This window comes from Artibeus jamaicensis, unplaced genomic scaffold (genome assembly GCF_021234435.1).
Source record: "Artibeus jamaicensis isolate MK-2021 breed Jamaican fruit bat unplaced genomic scaffold, CSHL_Jam_final scaffold_1689, whole genome shotgun sequence".
NCBI lineage: Eukaryota > Metazoa > Chordata > Mammalia > Chiroptera > Phyllostomidae > Artibeus > Artibeus jamaicensis.
This window is the reverse complement of record NW_026522029.1, coordinates 15,005,099-15,028,791: the sequence shown is the minus strand read 5'-3', so window position 1 is coordinate 15,028,791 and position 23,693 is coordinate 15,005,099. Positions and strand designations below refer to the sequence as shown.

At 55.6% G+C, this 23,693-nt stretch overlaps 1 protein-coding gene across 6 annotated transcripts in view; it reads left to right on the top strand.

Annotated features, from left to right (window-relative positions):
• LOC119054965 (cytidine monophosphate-N-acetylneuraminic acid hydroxylase) overlaps positions 1-22,284 on the top strand; it is a 32,721-nt gene extending 10,437 nt beyond the window's left edge. For 3 of the 6 annotated variants that reach the window (XM_053656011.1, XM_053656010.1, XM_053656012.1), the window contains exons 4-14: positions 4,344-4,453; positions 5,641-5,831; positions 9,311-9,458; positions 9,629-9,710; positions 10,417-10,554; positions 12,620-12,755; positions 14,452-14,592; positions 16,252-16,426; positions 16,971-17,162; positions 19,246-19,361; positions 21,060-22,284. In XM_053656011.1, the coding sequence (XP_053511986.1) occupies positions 4,344-4,453; positions 5,641-5,831; positions 9,311-9,458; positions 9,629-9,710; positions 10,417-10,554; positions 12,620-12,755; positions 14,452-14,592; positions 16,252-16,426; positions 16,971-17,162; positions 19,246-19,361; positions 21,060-21,228 (1,598 nt within the window). In that variant the 3' untranslated portion in view covers positions 21,229-22,284. Of the gene's footprint in view, positions 1-4,343; positions 4,454-5,640; positions 5,832-9,310; positions 9,459-9,628; positions 9,711-10,416; positions 10,555-12,619; positions 12,756-14,451; positions 14,593-16,251; positions 16,427-16,508; positions 16,943-16,970; positions 17,163-18,267; positions 18,551-19,245; positions 19,362-21,059 lie in introns of those variants that run through there. The other 3 variants (XM_037153031.2, XM_053656013.1, XM_053656014.1) reach the window with 3 other exon arrangements.
• Positions 22,285-23,693: the final 1,409 nt, after the last annotated feature.

Genomic DNA, 23,693 nt, shown 5'->3' with positions numbered 1-23,693 from the left:
ATTTCTGACTGGGTCTTTTTTAAGCTGTTGAGGTCCTCACTAAGTTCCCTGAGCTTCCATATAACCAGTGTTTTGAACTCTGCATCTGATAGATTACTTTCTCCATTTCATTTAGCTCTTCTTCTGGAGTTTTGTTCTGTCCTTTCATTTGAGCCATGTTTCTTTGTGTCTTCATTTTGACAGCCTCCCTGAGTTTGATTTTATATATTAGGTAGAGCTACTATGTCTCCCAGGCTTGTTACAGTTGCCTAATGTAGCAGGTGTCCTGTAGGGTCCAGTGGCACAGCCTCCCCTATCACCCAAGCTGGGTACTCAAAGTGTAGGTTGTGAGCACCCCCCTCTTGTAGTTGAGCCTTGATCGCTGTTGGCACGATGAAATTCAGCCTCTGCCTGTATTCCATCTACATTGTGACAGCATTAGCTACAAAGCGATCTGCAGATGACTGCTACTTTTGCTGGGCTTGGAAGTGCCCGAGAGAGGCCAAGCTGTGAACCAAGGCCTGGGGCAACTTAGCAAAAGGTATCAGGCCCACTGAGGCCAGATGCTACTTGTGTGAGAGAATTTAGGAAAATTTGAAGATTCAGCCAAGACAGGCCATTCATATGCAAAAGGCACTGGAAACAGCTTGAGTTGGCCCGAAAGTTGGGTGGGGCAGGGCCTCGGGGAACCTTCAGGGTGGGGCAAACAGTGTGAACCAGTGTGGCAGAGTCTCAGATATGGTGCCTGCTTGACAGCTCTGTCTGGGGAGGGCTCAGAAAAGGAACAGTGGCCTCTGCCGGCTCTTCGGTGCAGAAAGAAGCTGCCCGCCACCCCCAGCTCTCACCCTGATGCCGCTCAGTTCAGCCCTCCCCGTTTGTCTCTGATGCCTTTCCGTCCGCTGCTCCAGAGCTGGAGCTCACAGCGAGTGAGTCTGAGTAACTCTGTGCTCGGCCCCTTTCAGAGGAACTGCGTGAGACGTTAGAAGTTTCTGTCTCCCACAGCCTCCACCCCCGCTGGTTTTTACAGTCATTAGTTGTGGGGACTTATCTTCCCGGAACTGGAACCCTGGGCTGGGGAGCCTCACTCCTGAGATATCCCTCCCAAAGTTTCATCCACCACACACGAGTGTGGGACCCGCCCGTTCCGCGTCTCGACCCCTCCTACCAGACAAGACGCGGTTTCCTCTTTAATCCCCAAGTTGTAGGACTTCCATTCAGCCTGACTTTTGATGGTTCTGAGCGGCGATTGTTCTGTAGTTCAGTTGTAATTCTGATGTGGTTGTGCGAGGAGGCTCGCCATGTTTACCTTCGCCGCCATCTTGACCGGAAGTGTGTTGGGTTTTGTCCGCTGGGCGGAGCCCCGCCAGGCGGGAGGAGGAAGAAGGGGTTTGCGTGCAGGAAGCAGCCGGGCGTCCTTAGGGTGTTTGGGCCGCACGCATGTTTTTGGGGTATCAGGCACACACATTGATGTAGTAGGATGTCAGGCTGCAGAGGTGCAGCGTAAGGAGGGCATCGCAGGCTGGTGTCGGAAGGAATGCCGTGCCCGGTGGGGCATTAGGGATGTTGGGTGAATTCCGGGGGGTCCCCAGGTGCACTGGCCTCAGGCTCCAGGCTGGGACCCTCTTCACCCCTGGATCCCATCCTCTCACCCCTCTCAGGAGCCAGCAGAAGCTGTCGGGTGCCATCATATTTCTAGTTTTTCAAGTGGTCTTAAAAATGAAGAAGTAATACATTTCATGTTCTGCTTATGCAGAGATAATTCTATATTTAAACCCCTCACTTCCGGGTGCCACATCTGGGCAGGAGCGGTGCCTAGGCTGAGAGGGGGAGCTTTGCAACCCCAAGGGAGTCTGGGAGACATGAAATTAAAACCATTAATTAATCTATTAGCTCAACAGATAGTTAACAAACGCCCACGGTGAGCCGGGCAATGTTCTGGGCACACTATTGATCTAACAGCACAGAGGCCACAAGGCCAGCTCTGGTGGCACCGAGAGTCTCCAAAAGGAGACAGACCATAAGCAAACAGCACACGACATGTCTAGTGTCAAGAAGGGTGGAAAATAACTAGGGGTCAGGGCTGGGGAGCACTTCTGGACGGAGAGTGGTCAGAACACCATCCCTGAGGAGGCGACATCTGAGTCCCCGTGAAGCCAGGGTGTGAGAAGCGTGGAGAGCTGCCCACGGAGACCATCTAAACAAGCTGCCCCTTGTCGGGGTGGAGAAGGGGCTAAAAGTGCACAGGGAAACGAGAGAGAGACAAGGAGGCACAGGGTGCTTTTCCTTGTCGTGGTCCCTCAGGGTGACCTTGGAGTTCAACAGCTTGTATAAGTCTGTGTTCACAACCACTGGGGGGGAAATTCCAAGATGCACAGTTTTTCATTTTATGGGTGATTTTTAACCTCGGTTTTTTCCACAAGCAGTCATCTGAGAGTGTGTGATGAATGTTCATTTGGAAAGTGTGTAGGTGACACATTTGGTCGATATACTTTGAAGAAAGTCAGAAAATGCACAGCCTTCAGGGCGGGGATTGCCTGGGTCGGGGAGCTCACTTGCTCTCATTTAGCCATTCATAGAATTGCTGGCATTTATCAGGATAAACTGCTTGTGGAGGGAGCTAGGTTAAAGGTGAGAACACTGCAGAACAGAGATGTTGAGCAACCTGCCCAGGGTCGCCGAGCTATTAAGTGAGAGAGTGTGGCTCCAGCGCGGCCACCAGGGCGCTGAGCTCTCACTCATGGCCCCGCCTCCCCACAGTGAGTCTCGGGGTCTCACTGTTGTCCTGCTGAGCGGGTTCTGATCTGACTGCCCCTCGCTTCAGCCCTCAGGAAACCCAAACGAGAGGCCTGACCCTATAGGAGTGGGTTTTCCTGGGTCACAGGAAGCTGCCAGATAGACAGTCCTGGGCAGCATGGCTACTCCATGACTTACCTAGGAGCCGAGTCCTTTCCCCTTTCCCGCCCTTCACCCTTAGAACCCCAATGGCTGCTGCCGCTCCAGGCGTGGCAGCCAAGTTCTGAGCAAGAGGGGACAGGGGAGTCAGACAGTGCAGGGCCCTCCAGTTTGTCCCACTTTGTCAGGTAGAAAAGGGTTCCTGGAAGTCACCTCTGCTCACTCCTCTCCGGCCGGAACAATTCGCACTATGCGTAAGAGCGAGGTCTGTGGCCACTCAGAACCACAAGAAGGCCTGGGGGACAGTGACTTAATTGTTTCAGGTTCTTGCTCTGCTTTTGAAAATTAGCCCTGGCACATGATATTCTACCGGTTTCAGGGGTACACCCTGTGATCCGCCACTGGGACTCCTCACGATGGGGTCACCACACTCGGTCCATACCCACCTGTCCGTCACAGTGCAGAGTCACCACCACACTATTCACTGGGTCGCCTTCACCTTCTTCACCCACTCCCTCCGCCCCACCCCCACCTCCTGGCCACCATCAGCCTGTTCTGTCTACGAGTCTCTTTTGGTTTGGTTGGTTCAGATTTTTTTTTTATGTTCCTCATACAAGTGAAGTCCTGTGACATTTGCCCTGCCCGACTTTATCCGAACTTGCAGGTGAGTGTCCCACCTCGCCTACAAAAGGTTAGGATGTTCGTCATAAGGGGGAAGGAAACTTGACCCTGCGCAGGCCACAGCAGCGTCAGTACCCAGTGCTTAACATTCTTCAGTGACGCGCAGGGTCACAGCAGAGACCCAACCTTGTCCCCAATGCGGTACCGGGTCCTGTCCGTGGCCCACTCAGACATCTGTCCCATGGGCCTCAAATGCCGCTTTCCTTGGCCACCAACTCCCGGTCCCTCTGTGACCTCCCAGGGCTCCCAGGCGCCTGCCCTTCGCATGCAAAGGAGAGAGGGAGAGAGACATCAATGTGTGGTTGCCTCTCATGAACCTCCTACTGGGCACCTGACCCACAACCCAGACAAGTGCCCTGAGTGGGAATCGAACCAGTGACCCTTTGGTCCGGAGGCCGACGCTCAATCCACTGAGCCACACCAGCCAGGGCGCATGCGCTCCTTTTCTTCCTCTTGTTTCCTGCACATTGTCTCTCACTTCGGCCCGTGCGCCCCGCCTTCCAGTCTGTGTGCCCCGCCTTCCAGTCTGTGTGCCCTCAGCCCCTGGAACCCTCCTTGTCGGTCCTGCTGCAATTGCTGTGACGGTGTGTCTGTCTGTCTGTCTGTGTCTCAGAGTGCAAGGTGGAGGAGATGGCCTGCATAGGTGTCCCTTGTCTCAGGTGAGCGTCCCCTGGCACTGACTTTCCTCTGCCTGCCGGTGCCACGCACCTGGGCCACGCACGTCCACGGCGGTGATGCTTCTCAGAAGCCCTGCCTGCTCTCCACCCACACCTGTGTCCCTTTGGTTCTAGTGGTTGAAATGGATGAAGGCAATGGCCTCTTACTGCTCGAGCTGAACCCTCCCAACCCATGGGACGCGGAGCCCAGAGCCCCTGAGGAGCTGGCCTTTGGGGAGGTCCAGGTGAGGAAATATGAAAGTCACAGTCTTCTTAAAACCAAAAATCTAACGTGCATTTATATGTATATATATGTATATATATATGCAAGTGTATGTTACATATAAGGTAAAACTAAGCTGTCCATGCACACATGTATTTACACCCTGCATCACTCTGGATGAGCTCTGAGGGGTTACGCAGGACATGCCACAAAGCTGCTCTGAGCTCTGAGCCACTGTCCTCAGGGGCACCCCAGAACTTGGCAGGCATTGCAAGAAAAGATATCCAGAAAAATACAAAACAAAACAAAAACACCGTTAAATGAGAGTCCCAGAGGACAGCCGTGCAGCTGTGGGAGGCAGCTCGGAGTCCCCAGCTGCCAGGTCACCGTCGGATGACAGGCAGTCACGTGTCCAGCCTGCCCAAGGTCCCGCCACAGCCCTCACCCCACGATTCCAGCTCCAGGAGGGCGTTTCCTCCGGAGGAAGCCCTTGGGGCGTCGGGGAGGCGTCGACCGCGCAGAGTCCATTTTCTACCATATTTGGGAAGCTTGTGAAAATGGGCAGTGACTCCTGTTCTGGAGGAAACCGACGGGAACCGGCCCAGAAGAGGCAGAGTAACGCGGAGTTCGGTCCTCGCTGGGCCTCTCTCTTTTCCTGTGACCTCATCTTTTTTCCTGTGGCTCTGCCAGACCGCGGGCAGGGAGTGTGGAGCTGATCGTGTGGAGTGCGGAGCAGGGGTCACGCCTGGCCCCAAGTCCCTGTTCACGGCCATTCTCAGAGCACCCTGGCCTCCCCAAGGGGGCGTCGGGGTCACTTGGAAGAGAAAGCCACACGCGCCTGCTCAGTGGGGCTGCTGCCCGCTCAGCCAGTCTCCTCAGCACTTACCGGCTTGCATTTAGCCCCCTGCGGCCGGTCAGGGCGCCTCCACCTGACTCTCCTTGTACACGGTGCTTTGGGGGGCTTCCCACAGAAGGTATCCCCCCAGTGCAGACTCAGCAAGAGTGAGACCAGCTAATGCACAGGCCTGGCACCCAGAAGCGTCCGCGAGCCTTTCCCTGCTAACAAACAGCAGCGCCCCGAGCCTGGTGTCTGAGTCAGGACTCCGAGTCCCGCGCCCACTCAGGAGCCGAGTCCTCCAGCGGGACTTGTGCGCTCCCCAGCCCGGGCCCCTCGGTCCCCTGTGGCCCGCATCTCCCTCTCTCCCCCAGGTGACTTACCTGACGCACGCCTGCATGGACCTCAAGCTGGGAGACAAGCGCATGGTGTTCGACCCCTGGCTGACGGGCCCCGCCTTCGCCCGCGGGTGGTGGCTGCTCCACGAGCCGCCGGCCGACTGGCTGGAGCGGCTGTGCAGGGCCGACCTCGTGTACATCAGCCACATGCACTCGGACCACCTGAGGTAGGGGCGCCCGGCACCCCCGGAGGGTTTCAGGGTCTCGTGCAATCGCTGCTCGCTCCGAGCTGGGGCCGCTGCGACTGCGCAGCCGCAGTCCGAGCTGAGTGGAGGGCGGGTGTTCCGCACCCTCCCTGCAGGGGGCGCGCTGGCTCCCTCCCTCCTCCCGCTCGGAAGGAGTTCGGGGTTCACTGCGGTCACAGGGTGTTTGACCCCTTGCTTCGCGTCCGCGCTCACGTCGGGAACCAGCACACGGCGCACATTCTCAGTTCTGCCGGCTGTAGGGCCAGCTGAGTCACAGAGACTCGACTGCCCTGTTCATGTGCCACAAAATGTCACCGCTCTTTTATTTTCATTGACATTAGAGGGAGAGGAAAGTGGGGAGAGAGAGGCGTCCATTTGTTGTTCCGCTTACTGACATATTGATTAGTTGAGTCGTGTATGTCCTGACCAGGGATCGAACCTGCAACCCTGGCATATGGGATGGACACACCAACCCACTGAGATACTGGGCCAGGGCAACATCAACCCCCTTTTGATTTTCCCTTCATCCGTTCTGAAAAGACGAAAACCCTTCTTTGTGGCCGCAGCGGGTGGCCCTGGTCTGCCAGTTTGTGGTCTGTCCCAGGCACACCCGCCCCCACCTCTGAACCCTGAGCCAGCCCCGTCCACTGGCTCATGGGGACCTTAACCCAGGTGATCACAAAGGAGAGAAGGGCTTCTGTGGCCTTGCGTGACACAGCGCACTCAAAAACATGCTTTGGTACATGGGTTCATGGTCAGGTTAATACCCAGTTGACAGCCGATTGATCCCTTCTTTTTTTTCTGTTCCAAAGCACACGGATCTCCATAGCACGGATAGTCCCTCCTTTATCTTTCTAAAAGGAAATGGCTTAAAAACCGAATTGGCTGGTTTAGCAACAAATCACCTGCCATGAACTTATAAACTGAACACAACCCATGGGGGGATTACAGTGCTGTAATTAAAAACTGCTTATGGCCCCGGCCGGGCGCTCAGTTGAGCATCGACCCGTACACCAAGAGGTTGCAGGTTTGATCCCCCGTCAGGGTGCGTACAGGAGGCAACTGATTGATGGTTCTCTCTCCCTTGTTCTCTCTGAAATCAAGCATATCCTCTGGTGAGGGTTTATAAAAAGGAAAGGAAAAAAAAGCTACTTGTGGACTCAGCAACGGCTTTGTCCCACCGACTCCACTGGAAGTGTCCTTGCACAACCCCGTGTTGCGAAAGCCCTGGGGAGGGACGAGGCTTGTCCTCGAGGACAGGGTGAGCCCTGGTGACCGACACAGTGGGGACAGAGAGCAAGCCCATCCCAGTCAGGCGGTTGCTCCATTGCGCCTGTTACCATAACGGTGTCACCCGAAGTCCTCAGAGGAGCCTTTCCTGGGCAGACACTGAAGCTTAGGAAGGGTACAAGGCTTTTCATGTCGTCGAGTCCAGTTTTATCCCACCCCAGTCCTGAAAACCCATCTGGTTTTAATTCCGGGGGTCTGTGTGGGCAGAGTCCCCAGGTATGGAGAGGCCGGCTCTGACCTACAGCAGCGCAGCGGGGTGCTGGTGCTGAGTGTTCCTGATCCTTTGTTACGGAAAAGTCCCTGAAGCTCCTAATTTTCACTCCTTTCAGCCGTTTCCTTGATGGGCTTTTTCTTTTTAACTCTTGTCTGGTTGACTCATAAACGTGGGGGTCATGTGTCCCATTTGTCTGGTCTGACCCTCCTTTGCTGAATAAAACCCCCTTGATTTACAAAAACAAGGGAAAAGGCCAGTATACTTTTGAGAACAGTTTTTAGTCAAAGAAACGTGATTGTATTGTGTAAATATAGTATTTTTTAATTTATTTATTTTTAGAGGGGAAGGGAAGGAGAGAGGGAAAGAAACATCAATGTATGGTTGTCTGCCATGTGTCCCCTGCTGGGAACTAGCCTGCAACCCAGACATGTGCCCTGACTGGGAATTGAACCTCGATCCTCTGGTTTGCAGGCCAGTGCTCAATCCACTGAGGTACACCAGCCAGGGTAAATATAGTGAGTATTTTAATAGATGACATTATTAATAGATGCCTATAAGAATTCTCAACAATTAAAAAGTCACAAAGCAGTAAGCATGCACATTTGAGTAATTTACCCTAACTCCCAGAGTCCTTTAAAATAGAAGATTTGTGGCCCTGGCTGGTGTGGCTCAGTGGATTGAGCACCAGCCTTCAAACCAAAGAGTCGCCAGTTCAATTTCCCGTCAGGGTACGTGCTTGAGTTGTGGGCCAGGTCCCCAGTAGGGGGCGCAGGAGAGGCAACCACGCATTGATGTTTCTCTCACTCTCTTCCTCCCTCCCATCCCCTCTCTCTAAAAATAAATAATTAGAAATAAAAATAAAATAGAATATTTAGGTGCTCAACCCAGAGACCGAAGTTACATTCAAATAATCCTTGACTCTGAGTCCTGTGCTTTTGGAGAGGAAAACCCCCTGCTTTCCCTGCCCCGGACCCTAAGCCCAGGCAGCTTTAAACACCGTGGGAGACCTCGAACGTCAATGCACTTAATACGGGTTGACAGGCAGACTCCGTCTGTACTTCTCTTATGATCAAACAACTTATTTCACCTGACATTATGCTCAGTGTCCAAACCCGATTCTTAAACCACATAGTGAATTCACTGAAACCCGAAGTTCCCTTCTGACAGGAGCGGCATCACATTCAGAATCTGGAAACCTGAACTTGAACACCAGTTTCCTATTTGTTAGTTGTCCATTTCTGAATAGGTCTCCTCACTTATAAAAGCAAAGAAACAGTTCAGAGGGGTGTGTGTGTGTGTGTGTGTCGGATGAAGTAACATGTGAACCTGCCTAGCATTGTGTTTACAATGATTTAACAGGAATCCCATTTTTTGTTAGCTTTTTTCCATCCCACAGCGGCTTACGTCCCTTGTCTGTAAGGAGTGCTCACTGAATGAAAGCTGAGTGAGTCCACGCAGGTGTTTCAGTTGCCTGGGTGGCCGAGGGGCGCCCAGTGGACATCGCTGCAGGTCAGCGTGGTTTTTCTCTGCCTGCCTCGCAGGGACCGCTCTCCCCCAGGACAGAGAATGCATTTTCTAGAAAGAAGTGGGCATCTAAGTGCAGAAACCCGGCCCCACGGTGCGGGGCCCAAGGTCCCCCTTGGGCTGTGGCCCAGGCCTTGTCTCCCGGAGGCACGGGGAACCTTCTCACCCATGACTCATCTCATCTGCCCCTCCGCTGACCCACCACTGCCCCAAAGCAGCGTCCAGGCAGTGGAGGGAGTCAGCCCACCTGCTACCGAGGTACCAGGTGTAGGGTAGGTTCTCACGTTGAAAAGGAACCTGCCAGCCAGTCCCTTGAGAAAAAACCACACTGGTGAGGGTCCGTCTTGGTGGTCACTTGCTTCATGACCACCTGTGTCTGGGGGTAGAGGGTCCTGATTTTCACCTGCCGCCCTTCCTGCCCTTTGGGTCCTAGCTACCCGACCCTGAGGAAGCTGGCGGCGAGGAGGCCAGACATCGCCATTTACGTGGGCAACACGGAACGGCCTGTGTTTTGGCATCTGCCCCAGAGCGGCGTCCAGCTGACCAACATCAACGTGGTGCCGTTCGGGATCTGGCAGCAGGTCAGACACCTGTGTCCTTGTCACACTGCCCGGCCCCGATTTCCAGGCTGCAGTTTAGGCGAGTCCCCGGAGCTAGAATCGAAGATGGGCTTATTGGCAGAACTCTATCGTACAGACTGGACCGAAAGGCCCCTGACGCACCCTGCTGTTGGTTTATTGTGAAACTGCAGGTAGACAAGAACCTTCGGTTCATGATCCTGATGGACGGCGTCCACCCTGAGATGGACACCTGCATCATCGTGGAGTACAAAGGTACGGTCCGACCCGCATCAGCCAGGACCGGTGCACGGTGCTGGTGGGGGGAGGACCCTAGCGGCCGCCGGCAGGGTCCTGCCGCCCTGCGCTCACCTTCTTCGCCTCGAGGGCCCGTAGAGCGCACGGTATTCAACCCTCGTCTTAGAAAGACGGGCTATCGTTCGGGTGGTCTTTGTGGAGAACCAACGACCAGTCGCGTGTGGGGACAGGTGCAAAGCTTTTCTCATAAGGCAACAGATAACCTATATTTCACGTAGCGCAGTTTCTTCAAAATGGCCTTTGTTGAAATAGTGTCTTTCACCTTGACCTGTAATCACGTTGGACCTCAACAGACGCGTGCAGTCTGCCTTTCGTGGGAGAACAGCCTTGCTTTCTGAATGTGAACTTCGGGTGGCGTTTGGGGAGGGCCCAGGTGTTTGCTCCGGGCCCTTTCTTTTGCGTCCTTTGGGCCCAAACGTGGAGACATGGACAAGGACAGTGGTCTGTCTGTGACCCTGGGGTGCAGTCACGCTCGCCGTCCTCCCCGGGCGTCACTTGACAATTCACAAGATGCTAGTGAGGATTTTAGGTTTCGAAGCCTCCCCCTTGGACAAAAGCAAGTCTCCCGCGGTCGCAGGCGTCAGATGACGCAGGCCGTGCAGGGGAAGGCCTTGCGGACTCGGGAACCCACAGGGCCACGGTGTTCCCCTTTCTCTCCCCACAGGGCACAAAATACTCAACACCGTGGACTGCACCAGGCCCAACGGGGGCAGGCTGCCCACGAAGGTCGCTCTGATGATGAGTGATTTTGCTGGAGGAGCGTCGGGCTTTCCCATGACGTTCAGCGGCGGAAAATTCACTGGTAATCCTCTAGGCCAGCGCCGCACCGAGGTGCGGTCTCAGCACTTTGCCAAAGGCCAAGAGAGCGAACGCAAAGATAATGAGGACGCGGCCCCGCCCCACTAGAAGCTGGAGATCGTAGCGCCAGTCACAGACGGGCAAACTCTAGTTCCCACTCCGAGGGCGCTGGTGCAGCAGGGAGAGGCGGTAAGGTGGGCAGGGCCTCGCCGGAGAGCCAAGGAAAAGGATCCCGTGACTCAGGGAAGAAACCAGGTCACAGCAGCAGGTGGCTCAGAACAGAGAGCAGGCACGCCCCCTGGGCCCTGTGAGCGCTCCCTCGGGGCGCACAGCCAGGGGGGCCCTTCAAAGCGTGGGAAGGAAGTGGGGAGAGGGAGGTGGTGGCGAACAGCACAAACCTGCAGTTGTAAGATAAGCAGGTTCCGGCGACGCAAACACACAAGCACACAGCGTGGTGCCCGGGTCGACACCGCCGTGTCGTGCGCCTGAAGCCCCTCACCGCCCACAGACACAGGCGCACACACCGCGCGGACGGCGCGAGGGACTGGGTACTGCCCGCAGTGGTTCCGCAGTGCCCGTGCGTATTAAACCAGCACACTGCGCACCTTAAGCTTACACGTGTCACATGTTAACTGTCTCTCGAAACTAAAACAAAGTGTGGGCCCCACGGCAGGAGCCCCCGGGCCCCGGGCCGGGAGGGGGCGGGGCGGAGGTGGTGCGTGCGGTGCCCGCGTCGTCCGCGCCCGTGCTGTCCGCTGGGTGACCGGTCTCCGACGAATTCGGTGGGAAGCAGCCCGGGGCGGCAGGAGGAAGCAAGCCCCTCCCTTTCTTCTCTCCATCTGTCCCCCTCGTTCCGGGACGACGTGACCATCCCTGGTCGAGGGGATAGCAGTGTGACCGAGAGACAAAACGTCCCTCTTGAAGGGTGGCTGGCACGATCCCACTCGAGCGTGAGTGTGAACGAGTGAGTGTGAGCTTGAGTGTGTAAGTGTGCGACTGTGTGTGTGAATGTGTGTGTGCACGTGTGACTGTGTGCAGGCACCAGCGTCAAGGTCAGGGCCACTTATTTTTCCCGTGTTTCTCAAATTTTCGCAGCGGTAGGGGCACCAACAGCTCTCGGCTGGGGGGGCCCCGGGGGGGGGCCCGCCCCCCGTTTCCCTGACTGCCTCCCTGGCCGTTCGCTCCCACCAGCCCACGCCGCAGCCCCTCACCAGGGCCCCCCGCCCCGCCCCAGCCTTGGCACTTGCTGTTTCCACTTCCTGAGGTGCTGCTGTTTCTCCCCTGCGGTCGATCATTTTTGTGCCTGTGACTCAAATGTCACCTACACCAACCGCAGTCCCGAAACGGCCCTCCACCCGCCCACCCCGCCACCTGTGATCTCTTTCACTTCCCTCTTAGTTCTTCGCTCTTTGACATGCCTTAGTCAGGGACTTGTCCATGACTCCCTTCCCTCACCGGAGTGGATGCACCCCGAGTGGCTGGCCTTGCTCACTCCCACCCTCCGTGCCCAGGGCCCTGTCTGGCATAGAGTGGGTGCTCCGTACACACCGGTCAATGAATGAGGAAGCAGATGAACAGCCCGAGAGGCAGGCGTCTGGATTCCACCTCACAGAGGAGGAAGCGGACATAGGTGTTTTCTGTCCTGTGTTCACTGCACCCCTCCTGCTCCTGACCGCTGGGCCTGGGCCCGGTGTGACGAACCTGCTTTGTCGTTCAATCCACCAACACAGCGAGGGCATGCCCACCTCAGCAGAGAGGTCGTAACGACAAGAATTAGCGTGCCCTTGAAACATGCGTGCACAGGGAGACAGCCACACGTGTGGGAGGCTGGCCAGGGTCCCAGTGAGTTGCCATGAACCACGAGAGGGTTAGACGTCTTTGGCTGACTTGGTAGCATTTTCCTAGCCACCAGCTGAACTTCGCAAACCTTAGAGCGATGACGTGGAGGTTTGCTGTATTTCTGAGTTAGTCACCTATCCGCTGGCCTTCCCGGGAGAGCCCCAGTCCACGGGAACGGCCGCTGTCCTGTGACTGCTGCGCAGAGACTAACCCGCGCCCTGTCCTTGCAGAGGAGTGGAAAGCCCAGTTCATCCGAGCCGAGCGGAGGAAGCTGCTGCACTACAAGGCGCGGCAGGTGCGGGACCTGCAGCCCCGCGTCTTCTGCCCCTTTGCTGGGTATTTCGTGGAAGCGCACCCGTCGGACAGGTATGGCTGGGTGTTTGCTACGCCTCGCCCCTGGGAGCCACTACGGTGACCTCAGAAGCCATGACAAATGGCAGCAAAGGTTGAGAATCCGGATTCCAGGGACATTACGGAGGCCGAGCTGCAAGGACTCACAGATGAACCGCACTGTGGGCGCTTATTCACTCACAGGACACTTGGGCTTGCCCTGCGGCCTGCGGGTCAGGGAGCCGGCCAGCCACACTGCCGCGCATGCGCAGCAAGCCAGCCAGCGCCCCCTGCAGTACCTTCGCTGCCCTTTGGAGGGAGCTGTCTGGGGTCAATTTTGTTAACAATTTTACACAGGGAGGCAAAGCAGCATTGAGAGGTTACAGCAGGTTGTGACCGCGACCACTGTGTTTCAGGAAGAGCGATCAGATCTCAGCAGCCTGATTTAGAGATGAGAGGGTCGAAGGCAGGGGGCCCAGAGGGAGTCAGGGGCTGAGCCAGTGGTGGCGTTGCTCTGGGTGGCAGGACACAAACCGTGCAGGAAGAAGACGCCGCTGAGGCCACGGGGACAGTGACTGCTTTACTCCTGGCTGCAAACTGAACTCCAGGACCATAAGTAACACAGGCCGGGCCACCTGGCGCTGTAGGAAAACACACGCTTGCCTCTGTTTTGTGTTTGGGCACCTGAATGCAAGCACCTGTGCCGTAGGGGAGACCAAGCCGTAGCTCCAGAGAGAGTAGACTCCCGGCCCGCAGCGATGGCGTGTGCATTGTCCTCAGGGGATGAAGCCGTGGTGCGCCCTGCGCTGGACCTGCCTCTCTGGCCTTGGCTACCACATTCCCCATAAGGCAATGGAGGGGGGGGGGTAGGGCTTTTCCGGAAGGGCTGCGGTTTGGACTTAGGTGTGGGAGCTATCCAACTCCAAGCAAAAGCACAGTTAGGATATAGATTTCAGGAAGGGCTGTGACTCAGGATGTTGTGTTCTTGGGCAACACTGGGTTTTTGCTGGTTTTGAATGGAAAGACTTTTTTTTTGGGGGGGGGCTTACAAACAACAGAAGTTTCTTTGTCTCAGTTCTGGGAAGTCCAAGATCAAGGCGCTGGCAGACTTCTTCATATAACCTCACGTGGTGGAAGGGGTGGGAAGGTTGCAGACTTGACTCCCAACCCTGAGGGGAGGCCCCCCGTCCACACCCGCCTGGGAAGGCTGGGTCTGCCCCTGCTGGTTGGGCACAGCGCCGCGTCACCTGGGGCGAGTCACTGGGCCTCCCTAAGCCGCGTCCTTCTTTATAAAAAGAGAGCAATTATGGCGGCTCTCTCCGAGTTTGTGAGGACGAAACCAGTTGGCTCATGTGAGGCATTTGGTGTAACTCCTGCCAGCTGGCACTTAATTAATTAATATTCAGTGCAAGAGTGTGCTGTCCCCACCTGTGTGTCAGTGTTGTAACACGACTTCTTTTCAATATGGATTGCGTATTAGATACTGATTCCACATTTAAATGTAAAACCATATAATTATACTTAAAAACAAGGTGTACCCACAGCCTTCTCTGCCCAATAATGCCTCCCCGGTCAGGGACACTGGCCCAGGTCTAGTCTCTATCGTCCCCTGGGGCGAGCGGAGGGGGTCGGGAAGTGAGGCGGCAGAGAGGCCAAGTCGAGTCTGTCCTTGTTCTGATCAGACTGCGCTTCGGAGAATAACCGCCTACCTGGGAACGGTCTCACTCCGCAGGTACATCAAGGACACAAACATCAAAAATGACCCGAGCGAACTCAACAACCTCATCAAGAAAAGCTCCGAAGTGGTGACATGGACCCCCCGCCCCGGAGCCACCCTGGACCTGGGCCGGATGCTCAAGGACCCGACAGACAGGTTTGTCTCGGACATTCCTGGAGAATAAGAGTGACCTGAGGATTCTCTCGATCGAGAGGACAAAGGGCTCGCTGTGGCCCGTGACAGGTGGCTGTGTGGGAATGTGGGTCTTGCTGACCAGCACAGTGGGGCTGAGACAGAGTAAGAAGGCTACTAGGTGAACAAAATAAGCTGTGAGTTGAGCACTTTCGAATCGAGGGGCAAGCCTGTGTCTCCCTGGAAGTTCTCGTCTTGCAGTAAATCGCTCAGCCGCCTTCCTCGTCTCAGGGCCTCGAGGGCGGGGTCAGGGGGTCCTCCTGGGGAGGAGTCAGCAGTCAGGGGCCGGTGCAAGCGAAGTGTTAGCAGCCTGCCAGGTAGTTTTCCCATCGGCCTCCGCGCCACAGAGCAAACCTGTGACGCACACGCAGGCCCGCTCCGGGCGTGCAAGGCGCGGGCAGCTACCATCGGGGCCCAGACCTAGAGTCTGTGAACACGTCTCGAGCTAAATGGAACCGTGGGTTCCTCACATAGAAATGAACCAACGGAGTCGGAAAGCGGGCGCAGGCCCCCAGTTCACCTCCTCCCGGCCTCACCCCACCACAGCCTGCACAGGACAGGCCGCCGCCTCGGCCTTGAGCCCCCACATCAAAGTCCTTTTCCAGCCCCGTCTGCTCTCATTCAGGCATCTCTGCAGATCGCCAGTCCCTCCGCGTGGCCTTTGTTCGGCTCTTAGTTTTTCACATGGATTTGCACAGCAGCCCCTGCTGGTGGCTGGTGGTTGTGCAATCACGGCATCGATTACAATAAGCATCAAGATTTTATTTATTTATGTTTAGAGGGGGGAAGGGAAGGAGAAAGAGTGGGAGAGAAACATCAATTTGTGGTTGCCTCTCTGGCACCCCCTACTGGGCCCTGACTGGGAATCGAACTTGAGACCCTTTGGTTTGCAGGCCAGCTCTCAGTCCACTGAGGGGCACAGCAGCCAGGGCACAATAAGCATCTTTTTAAATGAAATAACAGGCTCTGGCCGGGTGGCTCAGTGGGTTGGAGCATAGTCCCATACATCAAAATGGTGTGGCTTTGAGTCCCGATGTGGACACATATGAGAGGCAACCGATCAGTGTTTCACATTGATGTTCTCTCCCTCCCTTCCTCTCTGAAATCAATGAACATATGCTCAGGTGAGGAAAAGGAAAGGGAAGGGAGAGAGAAAAAGGAAAGAGAAAGAAAGAAAAGAAAAGAGGAGAAAGAAAGAAAAGGAAGAACAGACTTGAATACATTGCACAGGACAAGAGCAAGTATTGTTTTAGGAAGTGACTGTGTCCCAGGGACCCTCGACATGGGGTCCCCTAGAGTCCTGCACAGACTGTTATCCTTACCAGGGTCACAGGTCAAAGGTTTGAAGACTCTTTGCTGCCAAAGTCACCTTTCAAAAATGCAAAGCCGCTGCCATCCCTCCCGTCTTCAACTTCAGGGTCTCCCCAGCGCCCTCAGGATAAAAGTGATATATTTTCTGTAGCGCCAGGGCCAGAGAGGCCTTTGCGTATTTTGACTACTTCTGGGGGGGCCAAGGCCCCCTCTGAGCGCCGGGGGAGCTACTCGGTGGGTTGGCTTTGGATTGGGAACGCTAACGTGTGCCTTCCTTCCTTCTCCCTCTGCCCCCTCGCCTCTGTCTTTAAGCAAGTGCATCACAGAGCCTCCAGGGGGCGCCAAAGTTTACAAGGACACCTGGGACTTCGGGCCGTACCTGGAGGTCCTGAATGCTTCTGTGGGAGACCCCGTGTTCCAGCACCAGGCCTGGATCCAGGAGTACTTCACCTGGGCTGGATTTAAGGATTACAACCTGGTGGTCAGGGTAGGCGGCTCCGCTGGTTCGTCTTCGCTGTCTGGGGCTGTGGGAGTCCATGGAAACCGCAGGATTCCGCGTTGTGTTGCAGTGGGCTCCCCTCCTCCCAGTGCGGCCCAACAGACTGGCTGGACCAGCTGACAGCAGCCTCCCCTCTGCCTGTAATGGGGCGCACGCAGACGTAAAAGTCTTCGGAATAAAATTCGGGTGTCTTCACCAGCTCCCCGGTGCCCTTCAGGGAGGTGTCTTTGCTGTCCCCAGACCCGGGAAATGGTGGCCTGCGGGGCGTGTTCAGTCGGGCAGGTCGTAGGGAAAGGAGACTTCGGGGAGATCATTTACATTCGGTTGACACGTGATGAGGGCAACACTCCACACGGAGTCACTCGGCAACCGCAGGCGGTGCTTGGTGCCCACTGCTGGTCCACTGAGGGCGGCGAGAACCTGGGACACTTGATAGAAGTCGGTGAGGGGGAGGGGTCGGGGAGGGGCAGAAGCTCCCCTCGTCGTGACTCCAGGTCACTGAGACCTTTATGGCAAATCGGGTCTCACACAGCCCAGACTTTTCCTAAGGACCTTGATGAACCAGACTGACGCGTGTCCGCCCTTCACCACGCTGTCCTTCCCCCAGATGATCGAGACGGACGAGGACTTCAGCCCTTTGCCGGGAGGATATGACTACTTGGTTGACTTCCTAGACTTGTCCTTTCCCAGAGAAAGACCAAGCCGGGAACACCCGTACGAGGAAGTAAGTGAGCCGTGGACGGTGGACGTGGCCCTCCATCCCTTCCTGCCCCTTCCTTCCGTCTACGGAGCTTTTTCCTTGGGGATCATGTGGAGTCTCGGAAGAGCTGCCGGGCGAGCAGGACCGGTGTCTTCACACCCGGCCTGAGTGCTCTGCAAAGGCCGGTCTCCGCCCTCCCCTCTGCCCTCTGGGCGCCCCTTGCCCCACACCAGGGCCGCCTCCTGCCCATGGAAGCCCAGGGAGTGGGCCAGACGGGGGTCAAGTTAACAGACTAGCACAGTTCCTGAGCTCCAGGCTGAGCAAGCCCCTCACCCACGGCAGGCGTGAGGCTGCAGCTGTGGGCGCTGGGCCAGCTCCTGAGCCGTCCGAGCCTCGCTTTCCCTCCTGCCGTGGGGCGCGTCGCCTCCTGGCCGGTTTCCCGTGAGGAACAGCACACCCGTGAACGTGCACTGGAACTCACGTACATTCCACACTCATGTGAGAACCGGTGGCTGAACAGGCTGGGCACGCAGCCCGTCCTGAAGCTTCTGTGTGTGCCTGGGGGACGTGAGTGGCCCTACCATAGTGGCCTCCATGTGCCGCCCTCACTGAATAACAGTGTCTTTCTGCCGCATTTGAATGATTGGAATCATGTTCTCAACTTCCCAGAGAACTTGGAGATCTGGATTTTCATGTAAAATACCCAGATTTATACCTGTGGACAGATCATCCAAGCTTTCGTGTGTTTTTTTTTTAAATCCTCACCCAAGGATACGTTTATTGGTTTTAGAGAGAGAGGGAGGGAGAGAGAGAGACATCAGTGTGAGGCAGAGACATTGATGTGTTGCCTCCTGTACACATCTGGGGATCGAACCCCCAACCTAGGTATGTGCCCTGACCAGGAATCGAATCCTCAACCTTTGGTTACTGGAGGACGCTCCAACCAACTGAGCCACCCAGCCAGGGTGATAATTTGAAAAGGGGCCGTGGGTTAGGCTGCATGGGCTCAGGGGTCACTAGTTGAAGCTCCCCGGTGAGGAGCCGGCCACCCCTGAGCGCCAATGTGGAGGCCCTGGTCCCGGAACGTGACCCATGCTCTGCCTGCTCTCTCGCTCCCCTCCCCCAACAGATCCGTTCCTTTTATTCTGAGAACTATCTGGACGCACTCGGCGGGACCGCGCCCGGACGTGGGGCAGGGCCGGCCACTTCCTGTGCCCTCGCTGTCGGCCACGGCACAGCCTCCGCCCCCTGCACTGCGTTTTCTCCGGCTCTCGGGACTCTGCCGCCTCTCCCTGCTCTTTGGCTGCCGCTCACGGCGGGAATCGCTTGGAATCTCGATCCATCTCTGCTTGCCTCCTCCTAAGCCTGCGCTGTCCAACACCTTCTGCATCAGGGGCTGGGGTTCTCCACAGGTAAAGGCCCTGGCGACCTCGGGGAGGGAACCTCGCGCAAGACACAGATGGCCCTGCTTGGCTTCTGCGGGCTCAGGCGGGAGACCGGGTGTCCTGCGTCAGAACAGTGGTGACGGGCACACTTACTGAGCTCTGAGTGCCGGGCCCTGCTTATGCATTGTGTGTACATTGGTTGAATTAATCCTCATAGGATGGGGTCCATTGTCTTCATTCTATAAAAGAAGAGATGACCCTAGAGCTGGTATGGCTTAGTGGATTGAGCCCTGGCCTGTGAACCAAAGGGTCACTGGTTCAATTCCCAGTCAGAGCGCATGCCTGGGTTGCAGGCCGGGTCCCCAGTAGGGGGCGCATGAGAGGCAGCCACACATTGATGTTTCTCTCCCTCTCTCCTTTCCTTCCCTTCCCCTCTCTAGAAATAAATAAATAAACTGTTTTCTAACAAATAAAGAGGAAACAGAGGCACAGGATGGTAGCACCTGGGTTTGAACCCAGGAATCGGACTGTGCTCTATAAGCCAGGACGCCCCCAGTCCTGACCCGAGTCCCCTTTCCCGGTCCTCAGTTTCCCCCGCACTCAGGTCCCTCCGCGTCCCGCCTGCGGCATCCGCTCCAGCAGCCACCTCTCTGCGATGCCCCAGGCACATGCCCCGGCCGCCCTGTGGGGGGCGCCCCGCTCACTGTCCGCGTCCGTTTCAGATCCGGAGCCGGGTGGACGTCATGAGACACGTGGTGAAGAACGGCCTGCTGTGGGACGACCTGTACATAGGGTTTCAGACCCGGCTGCGGAGGGATCCGGACATATACCACCACCTGTGAGTCTGAGAACGCCCAGCGACCCCCCGCCCCTTTCGGTAACCGGCGGTCGGGTGGGGACTCCACCGCCAGTGTTGCCTTCCTTTGCAAGCCTGTTACCAGCCAGTGTGGTTTGCCCTGGCGGAGTGGCTTGGTTGCTTGGAGCCTCGACTCCTACATCCAAAGCTCTGGGTTCGATTACCAGTCAGGGCACACCCCTAGGCTGTGGGTTTGATCCGGGGTCAGGGTGCCTACAAAGGCAGCCAATCAATGTTTCTCTCTCCCTTCCTCTCTTTCTAAAATCAATAAACATAGCTTTGGGTGAGTTTAAAAACAAAAACCCATGTGCACTTTAAGGTTAAAGTGGAAGTGCTTGAGTTGAAATGACAGAAAGGCTTCTTGGCCATCTCTGTGTCTGCAAAGCAGTCACCAAAGGGAGACACGGTGACCGTTCCCTCACGCCCTCTGAAAAACGGAGGAATTTGGTTTTCAATGAGCAGAACCCACCACCTCCCTTCTGCCCTTGAGCTCACAGGCTTGCTCCAAATTTATTAAAAGTTCTTTTGCACTTCTTTGCTTTCAAGTGTTTTTAAATGATAAAAAACGTAAAGGATGTCGAAGTCCGTAAAATGGAAAGAACCCCACCCCACAGAATGCTGTGCCCTGCCCCCCCCTGCACTGCCCTCCAGGGCGGCCTTTGGGAGCAGCTGGGCGGGGAGCACCCCAGGCCAAGGCCTGGGCGTTTCAGCATTGCCCTGAATCCGTGAGTTCTCCACCCAGCGCCCCACGTGGTTGGGGTGGGTACTGTTGCCAATGTAATGTAAGTCCAGTGCCTACATTCTATAGCTTGCCTTTTTACCCACAGGTGCATCTTTTTTTTTTAATCCTCACCCAAGGATGTGTTTGATTTGGCGGGGGAGGGGGGGGGGACAGGCAGACACAGAGAGAGAGAAACACCCTTGTGAGAGAAACATGGATTGTTTCCTTCCCAAATGCACCCTGACTGGGGATCGAACCCGCAAACGTCTGGTGTACAGGACAATAGTCCGACTAACTGGCTCACCCAGCCAGGGCTCATCAGGGCGCCTTTGTGCCCCTACTGGTCAGGACACACACATCAACCCCGAACATGTGAACAGCTGTGAAACAGCCCCCGCTGTGGTCTCTTGCCCCAGAGCGCACACTCTGCCTGAGAGCACGGACGAGCACATGCACTTTGTGCAGAAATAGGATAACGCTGTGCACACTGTTCTACCTGCATGTTCCCAGAACAGCTTGCTCCACCTGGTTGTCTCCCTGTCGAGTTCCAACTTCTCACTACTGGAAACAGGGGTTTGGCCAATACACCCTGGTTCCTCGGGACGGATTCCTAGCACAGGGGTGAGGTTGCTGGACCCAGTGCCCACGCGGCCTTGCCGCTCGCCCAGTCCTGGCGCGGGAAGCCAGCCCTGCCTCCCGGCACTAACACGGGAGGCCACGCGGGTCCCTGCCCGCTCCCCAGTCTGGGCCCTGACCCAGCCGCTCGGCGCATCCGCCTGCGCTTCCCCTCACGAGGATTCCCTAAAGCCGTCACACGCCGCGGATGTTTAGCTGCCTGAGCAGCCGAACCAGCCCCGAAACGAGTTTCTCGGGAGGGCTGGCGATGGGACCCCACGGACCCTGCCACACAGTAGGTGTGGAGGGGTCCGAACCTCACCTCGGCTCCATCTCTCTGGCAGGTTCTGGAACCACTTTCAGATAAAACTCCCCCTCACGCCTCCCAACTGGCAGTCCTTCCTGGTGCGCCAGGAGGGGCCCGGACTGAAGACGTCCCCGGCCAGGCCTCCCGCAGGCGTGGGGAACACTGTCGCCTGTGCCCCGTCGGACTCCCTGGGGCACCCAGACTGAGGAGGAGGGTGCCTCTCAGGAAGCCTGCCCCCGGGGGGAAGGAGAAGAGCTAACATTTCGCAGATGCAATGAGTAGTGAGGACATCCAGCCCCAGTCCGTGGACCCGCTAGCCTGGTTGGGCGAGCACACAACCAGTGAAAACATGACAGAGAAAATCATCACCGGCAGCCGGTGAGCACTCAGAACGAGACCCTGACCACACGAAGAGAAATGACCGGAGAAACCCGGAGAGCAAGAGAGCGACAACAGAGAGACACGGAGACACCCCCACCTGCACCATCGTGGGCCTCCCCTGCCGCCCGCCTGCCGCCCCGCCTGCCGCCCGCCTGCTGCGGCTTCATTAACCAAACTGCCCCCCTGCTGTCCCACACTCGTGACCAGGAAGATCACGTAGTGTGACTGCAAGACGAGAATTCCTCGACTCACACCTTCGTTTCCGTGTTTACCCACTTACCCCCCAGGTGGCCGTTGCCTCTTCCTCGCGGACTCTGAATTTCTGCAAAGCAGACACGCTTGCCCTTGAGACCTGGGCACGCGCGTCTGTGTTCATAACCGGCCTCCAGGGAAGAAAGAGCAAGCGAACGCTGTCTCCCGCGGTCAGCGGGACTTGCGTCTGAACTAGCGTCAGCATCCGCACCAGCAGAACTGAGGACCTAGGTGGGACACTCTTTGCAGCCGGGAAGCTCCCTGCTTGAGCCCAGCATGTGGCGCTGGGCTGAGCCGCCCCCAGGCCGGAGGGGTGCCATGGGTGTCCCCATAGGACACGATGGCAAGGCAGATGTGGGCTGGGGACACTGGGGAAAGAGAGGTTCCATTGGACCTTCTGAGAGGACCAGGAAGAGCATTACATTCAGGGGGTACTTCAGGGCAGGTGGGGTGTTAAGAGAGTGTCTTGAAGATTGGGTGACGTGGAGGGGAGGGGTGGTGAAAGGAATATTTCAGGCAGACAGACTGGGTGAGGGGACCAAAGTCTTAGTCCCCAGTGGGTTCTCGCTGACCTTGCAGCATCATGGACTATATAATTGGAACTCAAGAATAAAAACAGCCCAGGCTGATGTGGCTCAGTGGATTGAGCTTGGGCTGCAAACCAAAGGGTCACCAGTTTGATTCCCAGTCAGGGGGGCACAAGCCTGGGTTGGGAGCCAGGTCCCCACTGGGAGGCACGTAAGGGGCAGCCTCACATCGATGTTTCTCTTCTCCTTCCCCTCTCTCTAAAAATAAATAAATACAAAATTTTACAAACCAATAACAAAAATTCGCCCCATGGCAACAGAAACGTGAAACGTGCTGAAATGAGACTCACCCTGTTCTTACTCATTAGTAACATCTCAGATTCACGGGAAGGCTTGAGAATCTATGGGTCACGTCTCAGACACAAGAAGCTTAGACCAGTGATTTCCGACTGCTGTGCCGCAAGAATGTGTGGAACATGTAGTTCCTGCCTCTTTAGGCAGGGCGCTGACCTCTCTTCCCTGAGACTGTCAAACAAACAACAAAAAAATGCAACATCCAGTACAATAGCTGCCCGGTGTATATGAGTATAAATTATATCTATTTTTTGTAAGAATGGCAAAAAATATATACTTTTGGTGCACCGCAGAATTTTAGTAATTGGTGTATGTGGGCCTTGAGGCAACCAAGGCTGAACATCACTGGCTTAGACCAGAGAGTCTGATGTCACATGGATGGTTCACTTCGTTTGTGGGGTGTTCACACAGTGGACGTCGGTGGGTCACTGAGTAGCCAGATTATGAGTATTTTACTTATTCCAGCCACAATGCTCTGTAAAAGAATCAGTTCACTGGGACTGGAGTTATTTTGATTCAGTGACAAAATCTGTTACTTAATGCAGTTTATAAATTCTAACAAATAGATATTTGACTAATAAAAATAGAAGCACTATTAATAAAATGTATAGATAAAAGTCAAAATCAACAGAAAAATCAACGGTAAAGATCTGGATCTTGAAAAAATTAGGAAACCCTTTTATGAACACTTAAAAATTATTTCAGTGGTTAAACAGGCAACCAGTCTCACTATTGCCGCTGACGTCCGCAGCTGTTCCTGGGTCACGCATGATTAGGACAAATACACACAAATGCACTCGTAGGAAAATGGAATTGGTACCGTATTTTTCAGACTATAAGACGCACTCCTCCCCCTGCCAAATTTGGGAGGAATAATCGTTGTTAATGCTGCTGTTGGGTTCTGTTTACATTTACATTGGTGAAATATTATTCATGTCATTACATATTTTGCCCCATTTTTCGCTTCAAAAAATTTTTTCCTCAATTTTCCTCCTCTAAAACCTAGGTGTGTCTTATGGTCTGAAAAATAGGTGACTAGGTTTCTTTGCACACTGGTGTTTCCAGTTCACACACACACACACACACACAAATAGGCTTTCTGATTGTGTATATTACCTCTTTAATTCCAAAGCTACAAAAAGAATCCCACAATGAAA